This window comes from Teleopsis dalmanni, chromosome 2, assembly GCF_002237135.1.
Source record: "Teleopsis dalmanni isolate 2A chromosome 2, ASM223713v2, whole genome shotgun sequence".
Classification (NCBI taxonomy): domain Eukaryota; kingdom Metazoa; phylum Arthropoda; class Insecta; order Diptera; family Diopsidae; genus Teleopsis; species Teleopsis dalmanni.
In genome coordinates this window covers 173,979,639-174,003,769 of record NC_051847.1, presented here as the reverse complement: position 1 = coordinate 174,003,769, position 24,131 = coordinate 173,979,639, and the positions used below count along the sequence as shown (strand labels likewise).

General features: G+C 28.3%; 1 protein-coding gene across 1 annotated transcript in view; it reads left to right on the top strand.

Annotated features, from left to right (window-relative positions):
* LOC119676199 (phosphatidylinositide phosphatase SAC2-like) overlaps positions 1-19,600 on the top strand; it is a 21,031-nt gene extending 1,431 nt beyond the window's left edge. The window contains exons 2-15 of the mRNA XM_038087434.1: positions 10,218-10,446; positions 10,517-10,922; positions 11,005-11,126; positions 12,551-12,723; positions 12,862-13,054; positions 13,111-13,438; positions 13,503-13,573; positions 14,118-14,333; positions 14,668-14,904; positions 14,967-15,283; positions 16,955-17,085; positions 17,146-17,810; positions 18,984-19,134; positions 19,195-19,600. Coding sequence (XP_037943362.1) covers positions 10,218-10,446; positions 10,517-10,922; positions 11,005-11,126; positions 12,551-12,723; positions 12,862-13,054; positions 13,111-13,438; positions 13,503-13,573; positions 14,118-14,333; positions 14,668-14,904; positions 14,967-15,283; positions 16,955-17,085; positions 17,146-17,810; positions 18,984-19,134; positions 19,195-19,323 — 3,368 coding nt within the window. The 3' untranslated portion in view covers positions 19,324-19,600. The remainder of the gene's footprint in view (positions 1-10,217; positions 10,447-10,516; positions 10,923-11,004; positions 11,127-12,550; positions 12,724-12,861; positions 13,055-13,110; positions 13,439-13,502; positions 13,574-14,117; positions 14,334-14,667; positions 14,905-14,966; positions 15,284-16,954; positions 17,086-17,145; positions 17,811-18,983; positions 19,135-19,194) is intronic.
* The last annotated feature ends 4,531 nt before the right edge of the window (positions 19,601-24,131 follow it).

Below are 24,131 nucleotides of genomic sequence, written 5' to 3'. Positions count from 1 at the left end.
GATAAAATTCAAGGTTAATACATTTTGATAAGAAATTACTATGAGAATTAGGTTGACCTCAAACTTCATTGTACTAAGATTTTCAGACCTCGTTAGAGAAGGTAACCAAATAACCTTCATGTCATTTTCTAGTTTAACCTTTCATTGGTACAATACTGGCATATTTTAAGAAGTTGACCTTAACAATTTCCTTAAATATCTTAATACTCTCTTAAATATGATAAAAAGAATTGACTGTTTTTTTAAAGATAATTAGTAATGTTTATATCTGAAATTTAGGGTTTATGGGGGCTTCACATACGATTTTTGTAAAATTTTCCATTACGATAAAACCTTTTCCATAAGTTATTAGTTAAAATTAATGTGCTATTATAAAGACTTCTTCTAAGGTCGTAAGCTTAGAACTATTTGGAAATAAGGCTACAAGGAAGTAGAGCTTGTACCATGATTTTGAGCTGTTTGGAAACTGTTATGTTACAATGAAATAAGGCTTCTACTGTGAATTAAGTTTTTAGTAAAGCTTTTATCATCTTCAGCAACCCACTCTATGTTATAAAGTGAGTTGTTCTTTACATGTCAGTCGACTGTTGATTACCATTCTCTAAAGTTCATGTTTCACACACCGTCACTTACTTACTGTGGTCCTATTCTCCCAGTGAAACACAGGGCTTCAACAATCCCTCTAAATCTCACTCTATTGTTTGCTTTTCTGCATATTGTGTTCTACGAATAACCCATCTCATTTAGTTCGTCTTCAACAGTTCTTCGTCAAGTTTTGGCGGGGTTTACACACCTTTAAGTTGTAAATAATTATAAAACAATTTTTATATAATAAATATTGATTAAGAATAAATAATGTTCTTTAGAAGTTTCACTTTTCTTTTGTGTGAGTTTGAATAAACTAGAATATCAGACTAGTTTCTATTATATGTCTCGTATTCACCATCTTCATAAAGAGTTCAAAATGTTATTTGTAAAAGAATAGTATCAAGTTTTATGTAAATAATTTTTTACAGATGAGTATACAAATTACGCATCAGCCAATATAGTTCGCCTTACCGTTATGTCCGTCGATTCATGTATTCAATTCTTTAATTCATTAAAAGCTATTGCCTTATGGAAACTATTTTTGACATCTTCTTCATGATCATAACCTCTTTGAAAACCGCACCTTCGTTGCAATCCAGTGTTTTTTATTAGTCTGTATCTATTTTCAAAAAACTAAATAATTGGGTAGCACAATAAAAGCTCTACTAGTTCAGTTGACGGTATAACTACGTGCTAAAAAGATGTTTTCGTCTACATATTCTGTACATTATACATATATCAGGATTTGTAATGTTGTCGTTGTTGTAACCCGTTAGGACCTACTTGTGAAGTCCTTTTGGAAAGTGTCGAACGGTACTTGGTCGTCGGCTGCAGAAGAATGGCGCCGGTACGTAGACCTGGCCGTTCTTTCTGAACCAGGATTGGTAATAAAACATTTTGTCGTCTGCGTAATTATTCTAACACTTAAGTGTAATACAAAATAATGAGTTTTAATAAATTGTTCAATTATTTTATTTGTTTTAATGGACTGTTAAACCTATTTATATAAAATATTCAATTACAACACAACTGTGCACAATTTATTTGTGGTTACATTAGATACAAATTATTCCCATTGCTTCCGACAATGATTCCAAAATAATATCAAATTCTGGATTTATGTATTTTCTTGTAATTCTTACGAATTCATCTATATATTATGTCAAAAGTGTATGAACATAAGTTGTATAATCCACATAACAGTATTGATATTATTGTTAATTGACAATAACATCATATATATGTTCTCAAATCCTTTTGAATATAAAAGCGTCAGTTAAGCTCAGAGTTATGTACTACTTATTTGATTTGATAGGTTGAAGCGTAGTATATTCAATCTAGTTGTTCTTTTTACCCAAGCGGAAGGACCGCTATACCAAAGCTCACAATTTATAGTTAACATGGTAGTTCGACAATATTTTCTACGTGCTGGTTAACCTCTAATGAACGGAAGGATATGATATCAATTCAATAATAAGGTTAAGGTTCTAAGTTATTAAACCTCTAACTGAATCTTAGGCATTAATTTTGAAGTATCTAGTGTTTGTAGTTCTCAAAATCCAATTGCATAAATTTTATTTACTTAGTCAATATTCTATTAATTAAGAGCCCTAGATTTAAATTCAATTTTTCAAAGATGATGTAGTTCAACTAAATAAAAAACATTTAGTTATTTTTCATTCTACACTGTATTAATGAAGTGTTTCTTCAATTTCCTTATTTAATTCCTTAAATAATTTTCAATTGTGTGTCTTCCCACTTCAATCAATTTTATTTATTGAACTTCCTTAATGTCGAATGATAATTGGTAATTCTTTCCAAAAATAGTTTTTTTTTATTATGATTTAACCAAAAATAGAAGTCCATTAAAAATTTACCACCACGTACCAACTGTTAATAGCTATAAATAATTTTACATTTTTAATCCTAGCTATTATCTGAGCATTAGCTCCTTGCTCTCTATTCCCAAATATCATAAATTGTTGCTTAATACGTATAATAAAGTAAAATTTTATTTCTACTGCGAAATAAAATTATCGACTGAATAATTTATTTTATTTGGTATAAAAAGTTGGTGGCGGTAAATTATTGTTTACTCAATCGAAAATTATTAAGAAATGAAATTACTTCAGGTGAGTTTCAATTTGACACGCAAACGTCACCTGCAATTACTATTTTTACGTTGAGGACTGCATTTACTTTAATAACTATTTTTATTGACCAATAAAAAAAGATAATATAATCGTTTACTTTTGATAACTTCTCTTTTGGGACTTGTCAATGTCGATAATTATGACCATTCAAAAAATCTTAACAGTAAATTTTTATATTTTACGTCACTGGAATAATTATTCCGTAGTTTTTAGTAGAAGTGACATATTAACATAAAGTAATTAGTATGAGTTATGTTATCTGATAGAAACTACTCATTTTTATTATCGTAAGTATAAGTGATCAGGACAGCTTATTTAACCCACTAGCTCAGCTCTTATGAATGAATGGAGATTTCCACCGCAATGCAGAAACTTCATTCCTTCATGCAGAATGCAAATCTCTTCATGGAAGAAATTTGATCAAGGAGTTTAACACCTAGAGGTCTCGATATCTAAGCCAGAATAGCTTCTTTAATACTAGTTACATATATAATACGGAAAATATATTAAGTTTGGCGAAAAGTTTTCACTTGCAGTGATGGAGACCCCATAACTTATATTTATTTTTGACCAGCTTGACTGCTGAACAGACAAAGTAACATATTGTGTATATATATTTGTGTTTATGACAAGATAATGTAAGAGTGGAGTGTTTCAGAAAAGTAGAATTGTGCTATCTCAACACATTTTTCTTGTGACAAAAGAACCTAACCTAACAGAAAGTATTCCGCTTCTTTAAGAAATACCAAAAATATGTTATTGAGTGATACCTACACTCTAAGAGAGTCACATATTCCGAATCCAGTATCATCCTCCTGGCCCAAAGTAGTGCTGCATTATTTGTATGTGTGCTATATCCTTACACTTCACATATCAGGACCTTCATTTTTATTTTTTCAATGTATCGTGTCAATGTGTCATAAATTACATGAAGTGAATTTCTCAACAATTTCATATTTGTTTTATTCGCTAAATTATTTGCTTAAAAAAGTACTAATATTTGAGAATAAAAAGCCAAGTTTAATAATTAAGTCAATTTGTCACTATTTTTTTATCATCTAAAATCAACTATTTTATCAGTGCGAAATACAACAATTTAGTTAATTGCAAGAATAAATGTTTTAAAAGTTTTCTAATGGATAGTATTTAATCAAATTTTCTAATACGTTTTTACAATATAAATTGCTAATTCAACAAAGTTTATAGTTTAACAGTTGGCTTTATTGATTAATTGATTAATAATCAAATTGATTAATTTTTGTAACATGTGTTGTAAATGATAAATTGTTGATAAAGTTATTAACTTTTATATAAGTTTTACAGTTAATAATAATATTATATAAAAACAACCTATTGTGTTAACTTTAATCTATTTCGCATAGATGCATAGATCCCATACTTCATTCGATTCAATAAAATCAATCATAGTTTATTTTTATTATAATCGCAGCTCAGATCATAGAGGTACTGGGGCACAAATAAGCCTATTTCAAAACCTCAATCAGCTTCAATAAATCATCTGCTTGCCACTACGAACTATGACATCAAACTTATGCATGTATAATAAATTATAAAAAAATTTTACTGGTACTCGTTTCCTACCCCAAACTTATATAAAAATATCTTCAGCAGCCTCTCTAATAGTAATTCTTATATTAGTAAGTATAAACTATTCAATTTATTCCATTTTTTTATCATTAGTTATCAGTTTCTTCCCATCTTATTAAATTAATGGTTAAATTTAAGTTTTATTAATTTACATTTTATTAAAGAAGAAGATTATATAAATAATATATATCTATAATTTTATGAATTATCAGAAATACACAATTTCAGTCGCAACAAATGCATATTTTTAAGATAAAGGTATATTCTTCTAGAATATTCGTTTCCAACCTTACTTTGATCAAGGACCACTATGATATTTTTGTTTTTAATAGGGACTACAAAGTTTAAGAATAATATATTGTATGATTATTTTAATATGCTTTATGAATCTTTGGTATAATGTATGTATAATGAATTGAAAAAGTTTAAAGATATATTACATAGGTTATAAAATAAGTATGTATATAATTTATTGAAATTTTTTTGAGTTTATTTTCTAATAAGTAAGTTCTCAGTGGTGAAACTACAAACTACAAACTATGTGTCCATACCTGTTAAATTTGATTAACGGACCATATTTAACTACATGCGGGGCACCGATGGAAGCACCATTGTTCTAGAAGAAGTCATATATATGATAAGGAATATATGATTTACTGTGATTTATACAAATAAGGTTTATTTGGTTATTAAGGATATCTTATTAAATAGTTTTTGAGCGTTATTTCATACAAACTGTTCTTTGACATGCTTTGAATTTGACATCGTTTAATAATATATTTTCAGTTTACTTAATCAATTTTATTTTTTTTTTTAAAGATCCACAAAACGTAACTTGTTTCCTTACTAATCTATTTTTAGTATAGCCTTTTTTTATTTATAATACTTTCTTGAGTTAATCATTGGCTGATCCATAAATCCATAAATAAATTGAATTTGTTATAACTATCGACAAAAATAGTATATACCACTTCGCACTTTCTAACAAAGAAATTCCATATTAAAGCGTTTTGAGGTCACTAAAATAGCAAGTAATCAAGTGCTTCGCTCTCAGTGTTTTACTGTCTCATTTAAAAATAAAATTTTTGCTTTCAGTTTGAATTGCACCAATTCCACTTCAATAGTTTCATGACGATGTGAGCTCATGAAATGGAAACTTGTATGAAATTCCATATTTAAACACTTCTCACATCTCACACCTCAAAACATTTTATATAAAATGATTTTCCTGTATTTTTCTTACTATTTTTATTTAATTTTTTCCTTGTTCAAAAATACTCAAGCGTATAAATGTTTTTCACAGCTTTTTATCCTTGATTGTGCTCATGACCTGTGGTTTTAAGATTGTGCCATGCGACACACGCACCCACCAATTGTGAAAAGGGAATTGAGAAAGTTAACAAAAACTTTTCTTAGTTTTTAGTTAAACATTGCGGAAAATTAAGGAAATAAATGTGTGGAAAATTTAATTTATGACCGTGGCAACAATATATATCCCAGTATATATCTCAGTACATTCTCTTCTGCAAATTAGTTTGTATTGATTTTATTTATTGACATACGTTTTTATAAATTTTTCAGTCTTTTTTTTTTGATACTTTGATACTTCTTCTGAAGTCTAATAAATTTAGGAAGCGACTTCTTATGTCAATATAAGAAAATAATCGTTTGAAAGAATGAAAGATTCTATTTTGGGTATTACTTAAGATAGGGAGTGCTGAAAACCTGTACCAAAAAAAAATTTAGTCATTATTATTATTAATAAATAATAGACTACGAATGCATCCTGATCTAACTAGACTATTCTAATCTAATTCTAGACTATTTATAAATCTTGTATTTGCTATGGGCTTAATTTTATCTATTTGATTTGGGACCAAATTGTCATAAAATGCTCTATTCTCAGTAGTGTGTTTAAAATAAGTTCTATCAAAGAAAAATTTACTGGTTATCAAGTCCCTAGCTTGTAGGAAGTATGTAGTTCACTACAGACTTCTACTGGTTGGCAATTTGCAGCAGATAGTTTACAGAGTCCGTAGCTATATAAGTTAGAAGCGGAATCTGCAAAACTGTAGTGACTTGCACAAAATAAACTAATTGGAAATACTAATGAGATAAGCGCAAAACACTTGTGAGGAGCTTGCCTATCGCTGTTGTATACATGGTAGAAATAAAACGGGGTCATCGAAGGAATACATAAGACTTGGTCAAGAAGGTTCAATATTACAAGAAATACTAGATGAGCATCTTATATCGGATGAAGATATTAAACTTAGGAAGGTTAAGAATTAAGGAAACTACTAGATGCGCATCTTATATCGGATGAAGATATAAGACTTGGCCAAAAAGGGTAAAGATTACAAGAACTGCTAGATGGGTATCTTATATCAGATGAAGATATTAGACTTAGTCAAAAAGGTTTAAGATTTACAATAAATATTGGATGGGTATCTTATATCGAATGAGGATATAAGACTTGTTTAAGAATGTTCAATATTACAATTATTTGAGGTAATAAGTCAGAGAAATACTCTAATTCCATGAGTAAATTTATAGGTCGAAATAATCGATAATCGTTCTGTATAATCGCCGAAACCCAATAGTAAATATAAGCAATTTTATATTAGTTTGAAATTGAACCAGTCTTGGGAACGCATATCGACTATATTTTCGAGAGTGGTACAGAACCCAATCAAGTGTGTTATAACTTGCCACCATATAAATGATATTGGTGAATACCAAGTGTTGAAAAGATAACTAGATCACCACAGTGGTTGATATTTTGAGTATGGATGTGATGACGTATATAACATGAAGGATCTTGGCAAATCTAAAATATAGTTACTTCGACGCAGTAAACTTTGATTTGGTCAAGAGTGTGAGATAGAACAGACTGTTTGAACAATTAGCAAAATTAGGTTCATACTGGACTGTAGTGCCAAATAAGAAAGAAGAAGTACTTGGAATTTGATTTTGATTTAAGTAATTAGGTCTTATGTTGCGAAATGCTAATTACTTCGCAACATAAATTTTAATTTGTCCACAGGTCTGAGAATGTGACGACTTTATGAGTGAGATAAAAAAATCCAAGTATTTAAGAGATCGTCACTACGTCATAGTGGTTTACATTCTTCAAGTAGTATGAGAATATGCTCGATTTGCAGTCTAAATCCTAAAGTACGATTTGAACACCTTGATTGCGTATTAAACCTTAAAAAATCTCTAGTAATTCATATATATAAGTTTTAGTTTTTTTTTTTATTTCTTTTGAGTTTATATGTTTTAGAAATTTTTAATTTATTTTTAATAATAACTAAATTTCTTTAAATTGATTGCATTAATCATAAATATTTTATATTTAAATAATTAATCAATAAAATTTATACTACTTTATATATGTAAATCATAACTTATTTCATTAGTAACTTAACAATTTAATGTTTAATTCACTTTTATAAAATTTAGACACAATAATTTAAGTTGTAATTACACAAAAATATTTATTAAATCTATTTTTATAAAAAAAAGTCATTATGATATATGGAGTAGATTACTTAGTAGTGGTGCTTTAATTAATTCCAAACGTGGCAGGCAAATAAACTGTCAAGAGAATTGATCTATTCTGAAGATATTTTTACATTTAATGGAGAATGTTCATTTATAATTTAGTGACTATTGTTATTGATAAAATTCAATACTATAAATATTTTATTTATATCCAAAAGGTGTGTAAGCTTAGTAATTATAATTATTGAAAAATCAAATCAACTGACATACATTTATATTAGAAGCAAATGAGTAATATTGAATTATAAAATAAATAAAGATAAAAATAAAATAAGTCCCTTGAAAAAACTTTCGAAATTTGACTATAAATTTTATAATCGTAATAATTATAAAAAAAATATTTTACGCTAAAATGCAATAAAATATTTTTTAAAATTTTTTTTGTATATCAAAATGTTTATCGATTTCTTTAAACCCAATTAGTTTAGCGATCTTTTTGTATATACTGTCTCATGTCACATTCCTATTAGTTTTGCTTTAATTTCCTTTTTTTCCAAGTCATACTTGCCGTTAATAATGCAGTTCCAATTCAAGGGACTCTTAGTTAATTTCTGAAGTTCTGTCCATTGTAAATTGATTTATAATTTTTGAAAATAATGCTTAAATTGTTACTAAAGTAATACACTAGTCTAAAAATTGTACTGACTTGTTCATTGTTAAGCTGTTAATATTTTTATACATTTTGAACTAGCTTCTAGTTTTTTTTGTGTATGAGTGCTAACATAGGTTTGTTTTAAAGAATTTATATTCAGTTTTTTGAATTTGTGTCTAAATACGAATTTTCAAAGAGCTGCTAGAACTATCACTAAACTGATACTCAGATCTGATACTTCTATTCAATCGCTAAGTCTGTAACTGTTTAGATGGTTAGGTTAGGTTATACTAGTGATCCAAAGGATCCATCGTATAAAAACCGTTTAAAAACACAGAGGTTTAAAAATAAGATTGAACCCTCCGCAAAGCTTGACATACTTTAAAGTGTGAGTTTTTGGAGTTGGCAAGATCCTCAAAAATGAGGCCCATAAAATAGTGAAATGAAACGTCACATACGCTGGGCAATAAACAAAGTGGGTGTGGTTCTCTGAGCAATTGCAATGGGAATGATTAAAAGGGAGATTCAATTTTATATATTTCCCTAAATTAGCTGTGACCAGTAAGCAAATCTACCACAAGATGTCTACAAGACATCTCAAAGAGAGTATTGGATTTCTTAACAGAATGGGGCCACTTTGCATAGCGATGCTTATATATCGTTGAGTCTTATTAAATGTTTATTATTATAAATGTTTTATTAAATGTTTCGCACAAAAAGAATTCAGCACAAGTTTGCATAGTGTCAACGATATGTCCAGATTATTTAGGTATTACAAATGATTACCTGTAGGACCCCGTTCGGCTAGTTCATCTGCTATTGTAATTGCCGAAAATGTCTCTATGACCGAAAACCTAGAGTAGAGAAATGTTAAATAGTAAACTAATAAATTATTTTTATATTTTAGATCAGCTTTTAAATGTTACAGTCTCTTGTATTTATTTTTTAGGTACTTAAGTCATGCCTGGTCTTCTAATTTATGTCTCTCAAAATAAATTAAGAAAAAACTATGGCCTTGTGGTGAATGATGAATTATTCTAAACATCCCTTTATCCCTTTATGTTATATTTTGCTTTACTTAATCACTAATCAGACTTTAAATAATGCCTTTTTACATATCTTGATTTTATACGTAAGATATTAGGTAAGTGTCAATTTTGTAATATATGAAGTGAGCTTAAAAGTAAACTTGACGTTTTGAAAATATGTATTTGTAGTGCATCCAACTATTGACAATAATAAATATTATCCTTTACTGTTATATGTATTGTCAAAATTTCATAACAGTTGGACAAATAAAACTAGAGTTATTGCCTTTGAATTATTGTACTACAGATGTTCACACTACAAAATATCTATTTTTAAAAAGTTCTGTTTACTTTAGAACTCACGTCGTATATAATGCGCCAAAAATATATCTAAAATATTTCGTGCATTAGCAAATTAAATAATCAATAATGAGTGCGTGTTTTATTTGAATTTACAAAGATTAATATGTATACGGAAAATGACTCGTGACCTATCCCTAGTGTTTTGCACTTGAACCTTATATTAAAATAATTATCGAAATCATTCATTTAAGTGAAACGGCAAGGACATTAATAATAACAAACAATTATATTAGCAACCATTTCCTTTGAATCTAAAACAATAATTATATTACCTGAATGTTTGCTAATTATATGGTATTTCCACTGTTTGCCTTACAGGATGGGACCTCTCATCAGTTGACGACATTGAGTGTATTGGCATAACGCATGGAATTATTGGCGTAATTAGTTTACCAAATGTTTATGAACCGCATCTTGTGATAGTAAAAGAGGCTTCACCTGTTGGTGTCTTATTTCCACCACATTTAGTTTACAAAATAAAATCCGTTTGCATTTTAAGTGCGGATGAACCAGATGCCATCTTAACATCATGCACACGACACTCAAAGTAAGTAAAGCAGCACCTTTGTTCTGCTTACTCAACTGCAAAATTGCATTAATAATTAAAACCTTTCCAGAAGCAACAATTCAACACCAACACACACTTCCAATACTTCTGGGACTTCTACGAATACCAGTCAAAATGCCACATCCACAAGGTCAAAACTCTTCGAAGGAAATCAACTTATGAATAAAACATGGGGCGCTGTGAAAAGTGCTGGTAATACAATCAAAAATACTACACAACAAGCAGCTGCGATTGCATCCATACAAGTGAAATCGTCTGTGGGAATACGTGATCCATCGCGAATTGAGAAGCGCATTACAGAAGAATTGCACAAAATATTCGATGAAACGGACAGTTTTTATTTTTGCTTTGATAGTGATATTACCAATAATTTGCAACGCCACAGTGAAGAACAGCAGTACGATGAACGTTTCTTCTGGAACATGCACATGATTAAGGATATACTTGAACTCAATGTAATTTAATCTAATCTGAATATAGATTTTTCTATTTTGTGACTTTTAAAATCTAAATTTAATATAAATTTTTGTTTTTTAGGATAAAACATGGGTGCTACCAATTATACAAGGATTTGTGCAAGTTGAACCTTGTGTCATTGGCAATGAATGTTTCACATTAGCATTGGTATCACGCAGATCACGACATCGTGCCGGTACAAGGTAACAAACGTATTAATTACGTAAAAGAGAAAATTGTTATGTGCGCCAGAGTTGCATTAGTTATATTTATAAGGTTTTCTGTGCTGAAAGTATGACTTAATTTGAGTAGCACAACCAATGAGAGTCGTTTCAAATGCTGGCTATAATCGTTTTGAATAGACCACATTTGGCATTGACCAGCAGTGGTCTGCATCAATGTACATTTTACGGCGTAAAAGCGAAAAATTAGAAACTTTGCTAGAGCAGTCAACTGCAAAAGTCACTACATGTAGGCATATTTAAAATAAATAATATGTATAAAGTAATACATATTAAATTGTTTTAATTATTGTTGTTGTAATTTGAAGGGCACAAAGCAGAAATCATGAACAAATTACAAGATGAATTAGAATAAGGTGTAGGGGTTTTGGTGGGCAATAATAAGTATAAGTCAAGGCGAAGGTATTTTGCCACTTTAAAGAGTATTACCTGTAACTCAATAGAGCTTAAATTAGTGTGTCCTTTATGGCATGAAAACATGTGGCGATGTCGTACAGAGTTGAGTTACTGGTAGGTCATGTATTTGAATTTGATATATATATATATATATATATATGATATTCCAAATAAATAATTAATATGTGACTTGTATACTAACTCCATTTAACTAACAACAGTTTTTGGTACACGAAATATGTAACCTTCTTTGCTTAATATGGGGTCTGTTAAGAGTCTTGTTGCATCATACCTTTTAGAAAAACTTGCTTTTGCTTGGAAATTTGCTATATAACTCGTTTATATTCGAGTTTATTAATGTCATTTTCGTAAGTGTAGTAAGTGCCGCTGTGTTCATAATATGAAGAAAGAGATAAACGTATATATAACATGAAGCGAAGTTTCTGATTGCGTCGCCATTGGAATGCCTATCTGTGTGGTAAACATAGAGGAAATTTTCATATAACTTATTTCATACAAAATTTATCTAAAAAAACTATAAAGTTATTTGTTTTTACACTATTTGAATCAATTTAACTGAGGCCGAACTGTAGTCATATGTTAATTTTACTATTTCACATGATTTCAATTATAACAGCACTATGTTATATTAGATAGCTAGCATATAAAACGATAACAAGATGTATACATAAAATAGGATAATATAACGAAAACATGGAATAAAGCTATGTGTTCATTGTGGTATATGTTGCAACGTAAGGGCTTAGTTGCACTTGGTCTGTGTGAGGTAGTTAATCGGTTTTTCAAGACCGCATATAACGACGAACTTTGCAGCTTTAAAGACCGATAGCTTGAGAACTATGTTATATCGGTTAGAATTGTGAAAAAATTGCTAACAATATTAAATTTTCCAAAATTCGTTGTTAAAATGTGAACTACTCTTCCTTTTTATTTTATTTTAATCATTTTTATTTGATTTTCCCTTTTAGATATAAAAGACGAGGTGTTGACGAAATAGGAAACTGTGCAAATTATGTTGAAACTGAACAAATACTTTCATTCCGACATCATCAATTATCATTCACACAAATACGTGGCTCGGTTCCTGTATACTGGAGTCAACCCGGTTATAAATATAGACCTCCACCGCGTTTAGACAAAGGTATAAAAGGTTAAAATTTTTAAACTGTCTAGAATAAATCACATTTAAATTTGAAAAATTTTTTTATTTAATTGTTCACTATTTATTCACTTATTTTATTAGTTTTTTATTATTAATTTTATATTTCAATTTATTTAGGTGAAAAAGATACTCAAGAAGCGTTAGAAAAACATTTTCAGAAAGAACTGTCAATTTATGGAGGTATTTGCATAGTCAATTTAGTAGAGCAAACTGGTAAAGAGAAATTGATTGGTGATGCTTATGCAAAACATGTGATAGATTTTAATTGCGATAAATTAATATATGTAACATTCGATTTTCACGAATACTGGTAAATATAAATTTATATAAACATTTTCTTACTAATTGACTGATTTTCACTTTAAGTCGGGGTATGCGTTTTGAAAACGTTTCAGCTTTGATTGAAGCACTAGCACCGGAAGCTGGTGCTATGGGTTTTCATTGGCGTGATCAACGTGGTGTGATATGTAATCAAAAGTCTGTTTTTCGTGTTAATTGTATGGATTGTTTGGATCGTACGAATGTAGTCCAAACAGCCTTAGGTAAAGCAGTATTAGAGTCACAATTAGTGAAGTTAGGTTTAGCGCCGCCATATACGCCTATTCCAGAACAATTAAAAACGCCTTTTATGGTTCTATGGGCAAATAATGGTGATATAATCAGTAGACAGTATGCGGGCACAAATGCTTTAAAGGTATATATATATATAAAATGCATAAATTAACAAATTTAATTATTTTAACATTTATTATTCCCAGGGTGATTATACACGTACTGGTGAACGGAAAATAAGTGGGATGATGAAAGATGGCATGAATTCAGCAAATCGGTTAGTTAGAAAAAGTGCACGTTTTGTCTATTGTTTCATAAGAGAATTCATAATTCGTTTAACATCTTAGTGCACTATTATCATTTTGATTTATTTTTATTAATATTTTTTATTATTTAATCACAAATTTAGTATTGCTATATTGCATTTGTCCAATTTTTCAATTTGCATAAATACATAATTATTAGTTAGTTTTTTCATAGTCCAATGCCTTAAATTATAATAAAAACTTTGTAATTATAAATACTTTCATATATGTGTTATATTCGGTCATATTCCCCACACTGAATTTGAGATAATATGATAATAAAGTTATATCATGAAATATAAAAACAATTAAAAACTTTTTAAAATGCATTGTTCGTAAGTCTTAGCATATACTATATATATTTATATATATAATTTTTTATATTATTTAACGCTGAATATTGTGAATGTGATTTCAATTTACTTTGATCCAATAAAACTGTTATCCCAAATTCGATTGGGGTGTTTTGTCCGCTAAGGAAACCTATGAGATAAATAAACAAGAACTTATTCCTAGTTTCTTCATACAAAACTTTGCTGATTCATTTCGACAATGTACTATCGATCTTATGCATGGCAAGCTTAATGACTCTACGGAATTAAAAGAAGATGAAATCATGAAAACTGTAAAAAATATTTTTTTTCAAACATTACCAACCCCTTCAAGAGGTCATTATTACATTGGGGTTCTCGGACCAGAAATACTCTTATTGGAAAACATATTTTTCTCAAGGTGTGCAGAGAAACCTGTTGATGTAAATTACAAAAGCAAATTTTTAAATAATACAAAATTCTTTTTGTTGACTTTTTATATACAACAAATTTTATGTTAAATAACAATGAAATTAATAAAATACAATTTATTTCATAACATGTTTATATTTTTTTTTAATTATAATATTTTATGGTTTTTAAATTAGTTGTTGTTTAATTAATTTAAATATTAAGTTGCGTTTTCATTTGCTTGCACATATCAATTTTATTATAGCATGTCTTCATTATGTTGTTTTTTATGTTTTTAATAACTTTTTATTACTAAACAATTTTTATTATTATTATTTTTATAGTTATTACTTAGCACGCTTTAAGGACACATACCGACAAGCTACTATTGATCTTATGTTAGGTGGTCAAGTCACTTCAGAATCTTTAAACGCTTTAGGGGGCCAAGCGGCCCCTGATGACAATGATGCTTTGGAAGGCGCCGAACACGCAAAGTTGCTTGTGGAAGACTGCCGTAGATTGTTATTAGGTTCGGCGCAATATCCTGTTGGAGCTTGGGGATTAATTGATGCAGATCCAAGGTTTTTAAAAACTATTGGTGTTATTTATTCTATAATAATTACAATATACTTGCTTTTTACAGTACCGGCGATATCAATGAAACAGAAGTCGATAGTATTTTATTGTTAACCGATGACTGCTATATTGTAGCAGAATATGATTCACCTTTAGATAAAATAGTTCGCTTTGAGAAAGTACAGTTGGAAAATGTAACAATGTTGGAACTTGGCATGTATCAACAAACAAAAATATTTCAAGGATCTGCTCCTGCATTATTGTGTTTACGAATAAATTATACTATCGATGGTGCTAGTGGATATTTTCATATGTTCCGTTCGGCTAATATACGCTTTTTTAATAATACTGCTTATATTATCAAAACACAAGAAGAAGTTACGGGTATGCTACTAGATTTATATTTCTATTTATATGTTTTAGAAATGATATTAAGGGCTATAAGGGTTTAATTATTTATTTATAGTGTTAAATTAAAAAATAATGAAGAGTTCATAAAAACTTTTTCGTATTGTTTAATCAAAAGTGAGCGCTTGTGATTACTTGTGATTACTTCTACTTATCATATTTTTAATTAAATAGATAGATTAATTAAATTAAATAGATTAATTCAACACATAAACAATGAAATCTTTCAACTTCTTAAAATAATATATTCCGAGAATGGCAGTAATAAATAAAACACTGCAAAACAAATTTACAGCTTAAACTTAATAGTAAACATTTAAATGTATTAATATTTCTACATACAAAGTCTTTTAGTTATTAATTCTCAACTGGTCTATACCTTTAACAAATGGTGTAGTAACTTAGTAATATTTAAAAAAAAAATTAATCAAAAAATATAAAAATATATCCATGTTTCAAACAAGACAAGGTCTGGCATGATGGTCTAATAGTCAAATTAGCCCGTTTTGGGATCCCTAGTGGTTTGACTAAAATCATTGGTAGCTTCCTGCAAGAAAGGTCCTTCCGTACTAAAATTAATAGCACTCTTTCGTCCGCCCGATCAATTGTAGCAGGTGTACCTCAAGGGTCGCCTTTGTCTCCCACATTGTTTAATGTATACACGGCAGACATCCCCACCTTAAGTCCCACGTCAATGGCGCTTTACGCAGACGACACATGCTTGATCTACTCGGATCGGGATGCCATAAATGTAAGCAACACTTTACAGGGAAATATAGACCTTATGGTGGAATACTTCCAAAAATGGAAGATTAAAATTAATAATGACAAAACCAAGGCTATATTTATAACTCGAAAAAGAAGACAGCATTCTCCAAGAGTGAGTGTTTGCGACACGGAGATACAGTGGGAGGATAACATAAAATATCTGGGGGTCACTTTTGACAAACGGTTCAATTGGCTTAAACATTTGAAATACAAACGGAATAGCTTGTATTCCGCATTTATTAAATGCGGAATAAGATTCTGCATTTATTAAAGCCGATATTTAATAATTATCACTTCAACTTTAAAAACAGAAAGTTACTTTATACGCAAGTAATTAGACCTGCACTTCTGTACGGATGTGTTACATATAGCAAAGCCTCAAATACCACCTTAAAGCAATTACAGATAGCTCAAAACCTGGCCTTAAGAAAACTGTTTAAGATTCCATGGTACATTAGATCAACGGACATACATAGAGATCTTAGGATTGACTCAGTGAAAAAATATATCAGAGACAGAGCTTTAAAATTATTCACTAAAGTTGATACGCTACTTAACACCGCCATAACAATCCTCAAGTCCACTTCTGGACTCTCAGGAAGATATGCTGATTTAAGGTCCGTCATCAACTAAAAGACAAATAAATGATATGATTTTTTGGCCTAGTTAAAGCCTAGTGTGGGGTAGTGATAAACCCCCCAGCCATTATAGAGTAAAAGTGCGTAATAGCACTAACTCAAGAAGAAGAAGAAGAAGAAACACTATTTTTTTGGATTATAAGTAACATATCTTCGAATTTTTTTTTTTATTTTTTAATCATTCCTTCTCTTATTTAATATTAAACGATTATTAATAAAAATATTTTATTTCAAATTTTAGAATCTCTTATGTCAATTGTGGATATGTTTCGTATCGCTTTGGAAAATATTGGTAAAAATGATGTTAGTTACATTACTGGAGGTATGCTACAAAAACGCAAGAGCAAAAACCCACTTCTAGATGTGCCAAAGGTATTTATAAGAATAATATTAATGACAATATAAATAATTTACCAATTAAAAATATTTCAGGGTATGCCACGCAATTTATCTGAGTCACAACTTTTACAAATAAGCTCCAAAGCTTTCTCCAATGTAGCAGGACAATTTTCTAAACTAGGACAGTCACTAAATCCAAATAAAAATAGAATAAATAAATCAAGTGCCAATTCAGAAAATAATATTAGTAATGCAGCAGCTAAAATAAATCCACAAGTTATGCGTCAGTCACAAAATTCAATAGATAAATGCATTGAAGCCGAAAAGGCTACTTTTCATTTGGGTCGTGAATCACGCCATTCTAACAGCAGTTCCGAAACAGATGATAATGACAATAGTATATATGAACCTGAACTGGACTCTGATGTTGAGCTTGCTGTATCTGCAGTTGATAAGACCACTTTTAGTGAAAATGTGTTTTTGCCATCTGTTGGAATTGTGATGGGTAAGAAAAAACCAAAAGACGACCAACAATCACCTGGTTCGGATGAAGTACAATGTTTAGCAGATAAAGATAATATGGTGAAAAATATTGAAGATGTTTTCTCAATTTCTATATCGTCTGTAACGGATCATGTTACTATGCCAACTGGATTGTTGGAAAATGCTCAGCCAGTTCGTCCCATTACACCAAATCCACAAATTTGTGTACAAGAAGAAAAATTGGAAAAAAATACTGATTCAGTTGAGCAATCAAGGTCGGTATTTTATTTGTGATAATATTGACTTAAACTGTTGTTTTTTAATTATTGTGGATTTATTTTTCTATAAATTCAAGAAAAAATAATTTATGATATTATATTATCAATTTTATTGACCCAAAATGTATATTTTGTTTATGATTTTATTATTACCTTTATTTATTTAATTGTCGTCAATATAAAAAATTTTTTAATGTAGTAATGTTTAATGCAATTGCTTTCTGTATACTAAATATATATTTAATACAAATAATTTTATTTTATTTTGTACTAAATGTAAATGTTTTCAAGAATTGATTAAAATGTATTGTTTGCATATATATAAATTAAAACAAAAATTATTTATTTTTAATTTAATTGTGAGTTTCGATAAAACTCTTATCGAAATGTTTAGTGAATAATTAATTTTGTTGTAATTATAAAAATAATTAATTAGTTGGTCTAACTGGCCAAATAAATGTGTTTCCAAAACATTTATATAATATTTTATTTGTGTATTTACATAATTTATTTCAAAATTAATTCTATCAATTTAATTTATTTCTAATCATCATAATTATTTGCTATTTATAACTTATGTTATTGCAATTTTCTACTTTTTTTTTATCCCTATATTCCTTATTTATTAAAATTATAATAAATTAAAATTATAAAAATTCTAGAAGAATACCTATGTCTCTTGTTTCTAATTTTGGAAAAAGGAAAAATACTATTTCTCATTTTGGGAATGCTTTAAAAAGTAGAAGACTGTAGAATTTTAATAGTATTGTAAGCATTAATGTAAGTGTTCTATCTATTTTTACAGCTAGCTTAAAACTATGAATGCATTTCTGCAATAAGCTGTTCATATTCGTCTAATGAGAAATCAGTATATAAAAATTATTATCAAAAAACTATTTATATTTCTTAAAACGATATTCCTTATTCCTTTTTATTCACACACAAAAAAATTTATAATTATTTAATTTTGTGCAATTCTATTTACTTATATTATTTTAAATCTGTATTATTTTGTATTTTATTTTTGAATTTTTTATTGTTTAATTTAATAAAATTAAAATTTTCAATATAACTGATTACTGTATGGTGTTTGCTTTATATTCTAGCAATTGTGTATCTCTCAATTGCGTCTTTTATTACTTAAAAAATTTTTTTATATTTTAAATTTAGATCTTCAACTCCGAAGGATTTAACTATAACACCTGCAACTACTTTACAAACAGATAATAATAAACTAAAACAACTAACTAGTCCGTTATCCAAGCTAGCAAAGGGCATGCAAAACATAAGCTTAAATTTAGATCCTCGCAAAATTTCGAAGGTAAGTTATTTAAATAACCGGTGTAAATAAATATTAATTAAACGTTTGTTTTTAATTTAGAGTGGCGTATTATCCCCTACAGTTAAATCACCTGATGTAACACCTCCAGAAAGAAATGTCAGTGGACGTGATCAGCTCATAGAACTTTGGGAACAACATAAATGCAAAACCAAATTAATAGCACTTTAAGACCCCATAACAAATATGAGAAAAATACGAATAGCATTATTTAAAATTATATTTATTATATTTAAAAGTATAAATGGCAATATATGTATTAATATTAGCACTTTGCAGTAGTAAATTCTGAAGTATATATATTAGACCACTGTTGATCTTACACCAATATAACAATTGTCATAAATAAGTACACAATTAATTACCAAAAAGAATTGTATACTAAATTTTTGCAACGTTTGCTAAAGCAAATTTATATGCGTATGTATTGTAGGGAATTAGTTTTACGATATTATATATTTAATAATTGTATTATCTTGTGATCATTATTATAAAGTATTTATTATTTTCTTTACATGTTACAGAACTCGTATATTTTAATATTCATTTATGTTTTATATTATTAAATTTTTTTTTTTATTTTAATATTTTTATAATTATTTCAAAATTATGTTTGTTTTATTATAGAAAGCAGCTTTTTGTATTAATAAACACTTTTATATATAACTTTGTTGCAAAAAGCAATAATATAAAGTCGCTATAAATATTAAACAAATGATATATTATATATATTTAATGTTTGTTTGAAAATATTTTTAATTTTAAGAACACATGAAGAATTTTAATAAATAAGTAAATTGAATACCTCATTTTATTATTAATTTTATTTTAAATATAAGTTTGATTTTATTTTAAATATAAATTTGATTTATATTAAAATATTTCTAAATCATGTATGAAAAATCAAAATGATTAATTAATTATAATGCTTCTTCTTCAATAACTCAATGTTTTATTAAATGTTTCTTTTTAATAATTGTAATAATATTTAAAAATGTGTTTAGTTTTTAATCAACTTATATCTATTATATCTATTTCTATTACAATACTTTCTAAGTAAATATTTTGTAAAACTGAATATAAATAGCTTTTTTATTTCTGCTTTTTTAAATTTTACTTAAATTTTAGAATTTTATATCAATAATTGTTTTTTTTTTTGGATAATGCCAATTTATTTTATTGAATTTGATGTAAAAATATCTCATATTCTCAGTAATTAATTTATAATGTAGTGCATTATTCGCCTATAATATTTCTATTTTTTTATATTTGTATTTAAATCTGCCAGTAAATAATAGAAGTTATTTATTTTGCTATTGCATTTTTATTTGTTTATAGAAAATGTAATAACAATTATAAATCTAAAAGTGTGATGTATATATCTCAATATATTTTAACTATATAACATTATTTTTATTTTAATAGTATTTTTATGTACTATGATTATATTAATTAATCGTAATTGTCAATACATGTAGAAATTAATTTTGATTAAATTCTATATAATAACATTTTATTTATAATTTATGTTTTATAAATATTTTTAAAACTATTATGTTTTGAAAGACATTTTTCATGCTTGCCTAAATATTTTGTGATTCCTACAAGTTAAGTCTTGTATTTTTTGAAAAATAACTAAAAATGTTTTTAATTAAATTATTTAAATTTAATTAATTTTAAATTTAAAATTTTAAAATAAAATTTATTTATTTATTATTATGTTGAGGCTAGTTGAGTCAGTGCCATCAGCACTTTTACCCTCTATTAGCTGCGAGGTTTAAATAAATATGATTTATTTATTTATCATGTTTTTGTTTTAATCTTATTTTTGTATTAAGAAATTAATGGATATGACTAAAAATCAATTAACAATTTTACACCAACAGAAGAAGACTTATGAACAGCACATTTACATTTAGTAATTTTACAAAAGCAATAATAATATTAGGCAAACCAAATATTTAATTAATTTTTTGTAGGTTGTAACATAAAACTGTGAAGCAACGAATATATATGCAAAAAATACATGTACTAGTAGAATATTAATATGTATATATAAAATGTATTTAAAATATATTCCACCGACAAAAAATTTGCTTGGCTTTATTAAAAATCATTTAATTCAAGACAATGAGTTTTAATTACTAATTAAATTTATTAGATGGAAATCAGTTTCATTAAGCTTTAATTTTAAAATAAGTTTCCAATTTATTTAATTATCTATATATTTTATTTCTCCTTTTTTTGCGCTGAGGCGTTTGAAACCCATCATCGGCCATCAGTAGCATCTTCATGATACCAGTATGCCAGACTCTTAGCGTCTAAAAGACCATATCTCTTCATTAGGGAGAGCTTCCTGGGACTACTTTTGCATTATTTCGGGAAGCTTCCTGTTCGTTCTTGGCCTTTTGCCATATTCGTTCAGACTTCCGCATCATCCTTGCTTACTTCCGTGCTTTTGCATCGAAAAATAGCTTCTTGGTTTTTATTTATTATCTAGTATAATTATCCATATATTAAAAATATTTATAATAAAATTTGCTACAGAAAATTTTTCTGTTATATAGCTTTTTAGACACAGGATATTATAAAAATATTTTTTTATATTTATTTCCTAACAATCTAATTGCTGTTATAACCTAGTGATATGCTTGTGTAGTCCCTCTTGCGTGTGGCTACCGGTAATTGTTTGTCGCACTCGACAAGTGACTTTGGGACGTAGACTTGGTTATTTTTTGAACCCACTTAGAATATCAAAAGTCATAAGTAATGTTGTAAACAGTACACTGTTGAAGTCATTGAAATGCTTGATTTATACCTTGATTTAAATACCTTGTGATTGAAATGCATTGATTTAAAAATAATAATAAAAAAAATAAAAATAAAAATAATAAAATTAATTATTTATTGTTTTATTTATAAAATATAATTTCTGCATCTAGGCGCTTTTCTGGTTAGTTTTCTGAAAACGTACTAGCTGAGACATTATAGTTACACTACATTTAACATAGAGGTATTGTCAATGCCTATAGATTTGTTAATAGATTTCCTATAACGTGTACTAAATAAATAATCCAAAGAAATGGTTTTATCACATATCTTTGCCTGAAGAGTTGATTTGAAATTTAAACGATTGACAACCAACATACGTGACGGTGGTCTTTGGAGCTATGTGTTCCTGAGAATAATACTTTTGAAAAGAAAACAATAAAAACAATTATTCAATCATTAGTAGAGTTATCTTAATTTGATATTCTAAAACGTAAAACATGCAGCGGAAGCATGCATAGTTATGATAGAAAATTTATACCGTGTAGTTGTTTAAAAAAAAGAAATTGTTTCTAAATTTCATTTTAATACTTTCTTGTCATTTGATAATTTTAGATTAGTCACAGAGTATTATGGAATTATTAAATATTGGGAAGATTTTACGATATCGTACATAGGTATCTGTATAGAAGTTGGCTACGTTCTGGATGGCAGTAAACAGAGATATCAGTCTTGTGGCAGGTTTGCATATAGGTCACAGCTGATTAAGGATCCTTACTTGAAGATTAAATTCTCCTTTAAATTATTCTTGTCGCAGTTGTGGAAAGTGCTTCAAATTGGCTTTGTTGTCTTATTCTCTATTTTCTTGGCCAACTCCAAGACTGCTCACCAAAAAGCATTTTCAGCTTTACCAACGATTCAAGAGATTTCTAAACCTTATCTTATACAGTAACATTATGTGCTAATAGGGCTAAGTGGATCCTTTGGATTGTCGGCATAACCTTATTTAATTTAACATAATCTAACCAAAGGTAACCTAATCAAATGTAAAGTAAGATAAGATGGAAGACATAAACTTCCAGTATCACCTCAAAAAGGTAACTCTTATTGAGGAAGACACTTGCAAACTCTGTTTCGAAGAAAAGGAGAAAGCGGTGCATATATTGCGCTAATGGCCAGCACTGGCACGCAGGAGGATAACTGTCTTGGGACACCATTGGGTTGGTGATGACTTGATAGTCAACCTCCAAACTAAATGAGCTGCGTGCAATAACAAGAGATGCCACTTTAGCTTTAAAGTCAGTAACGATATCCGAGAATCGAAGGATTAAAAAGCACACAATTCGTTTCGTGGTCTACTTCGGCGGTATGTAACGTCCTACAATATTTATATAATATATATATATATGTATATATGTAAGGTTAGATAAAATTTTATATGAAAACATGTTTCTTCAAGGAGAATTAGTTCAAACCAAAGTTAGTCACTAGGAAAGATAACTAAAATCTATTACAAAAAAAATAATTTGTAGTTTGTAAATAATTTTAAGAAATAATATAATTTAATTATTACCGAAACTAAAAATAGTTTTATTAGAAATAATTATTATTTAAAGTTTTATATTTAACGCCTACGCAGCCTGTAATACAAAAAGGTTTAGCACTTTTCTAATGAATTAAGTTTTGTTTGGAACACTACGAAATATATACCCATGTCTATTATCTAGCCTTCTAGTCTAATTACTTTACGGTTTACTACAATACTACGAACAATTACCATAAATGCATATGCATATCACACATACATCTATTATTCTTGTACATTAATTTATTAGAAACTTATCAAATCTGGAGTGGCAACTGCTGCAGCTTGCAAACTCATCATAGATGCAAATATTTGCTCCCATAACGAGTGGCCAGAATACGGATTCCATGCTGTCTTGGAATTGCGAGTAAGTTTATCAATTTTTTTGGATTCTTTGCTAAATGTCAGTGTCAAGTGTTGCCGTTGTTGATTACTTGTTTACATAAGTGATAAAAAATGTGCAACCACAAGAAACACATTTAGTTGGGCATTGCCAAAAGGCCATGGATTGGGAAAAAACTACTTCAAAAACAAAAAATTGAAACAGCACTGAAATCAAAAAGCCATTAACCCTCATGGACACAATATGGAATAACAAAGTTTGTTAGCTTTTATGTGATTTTAT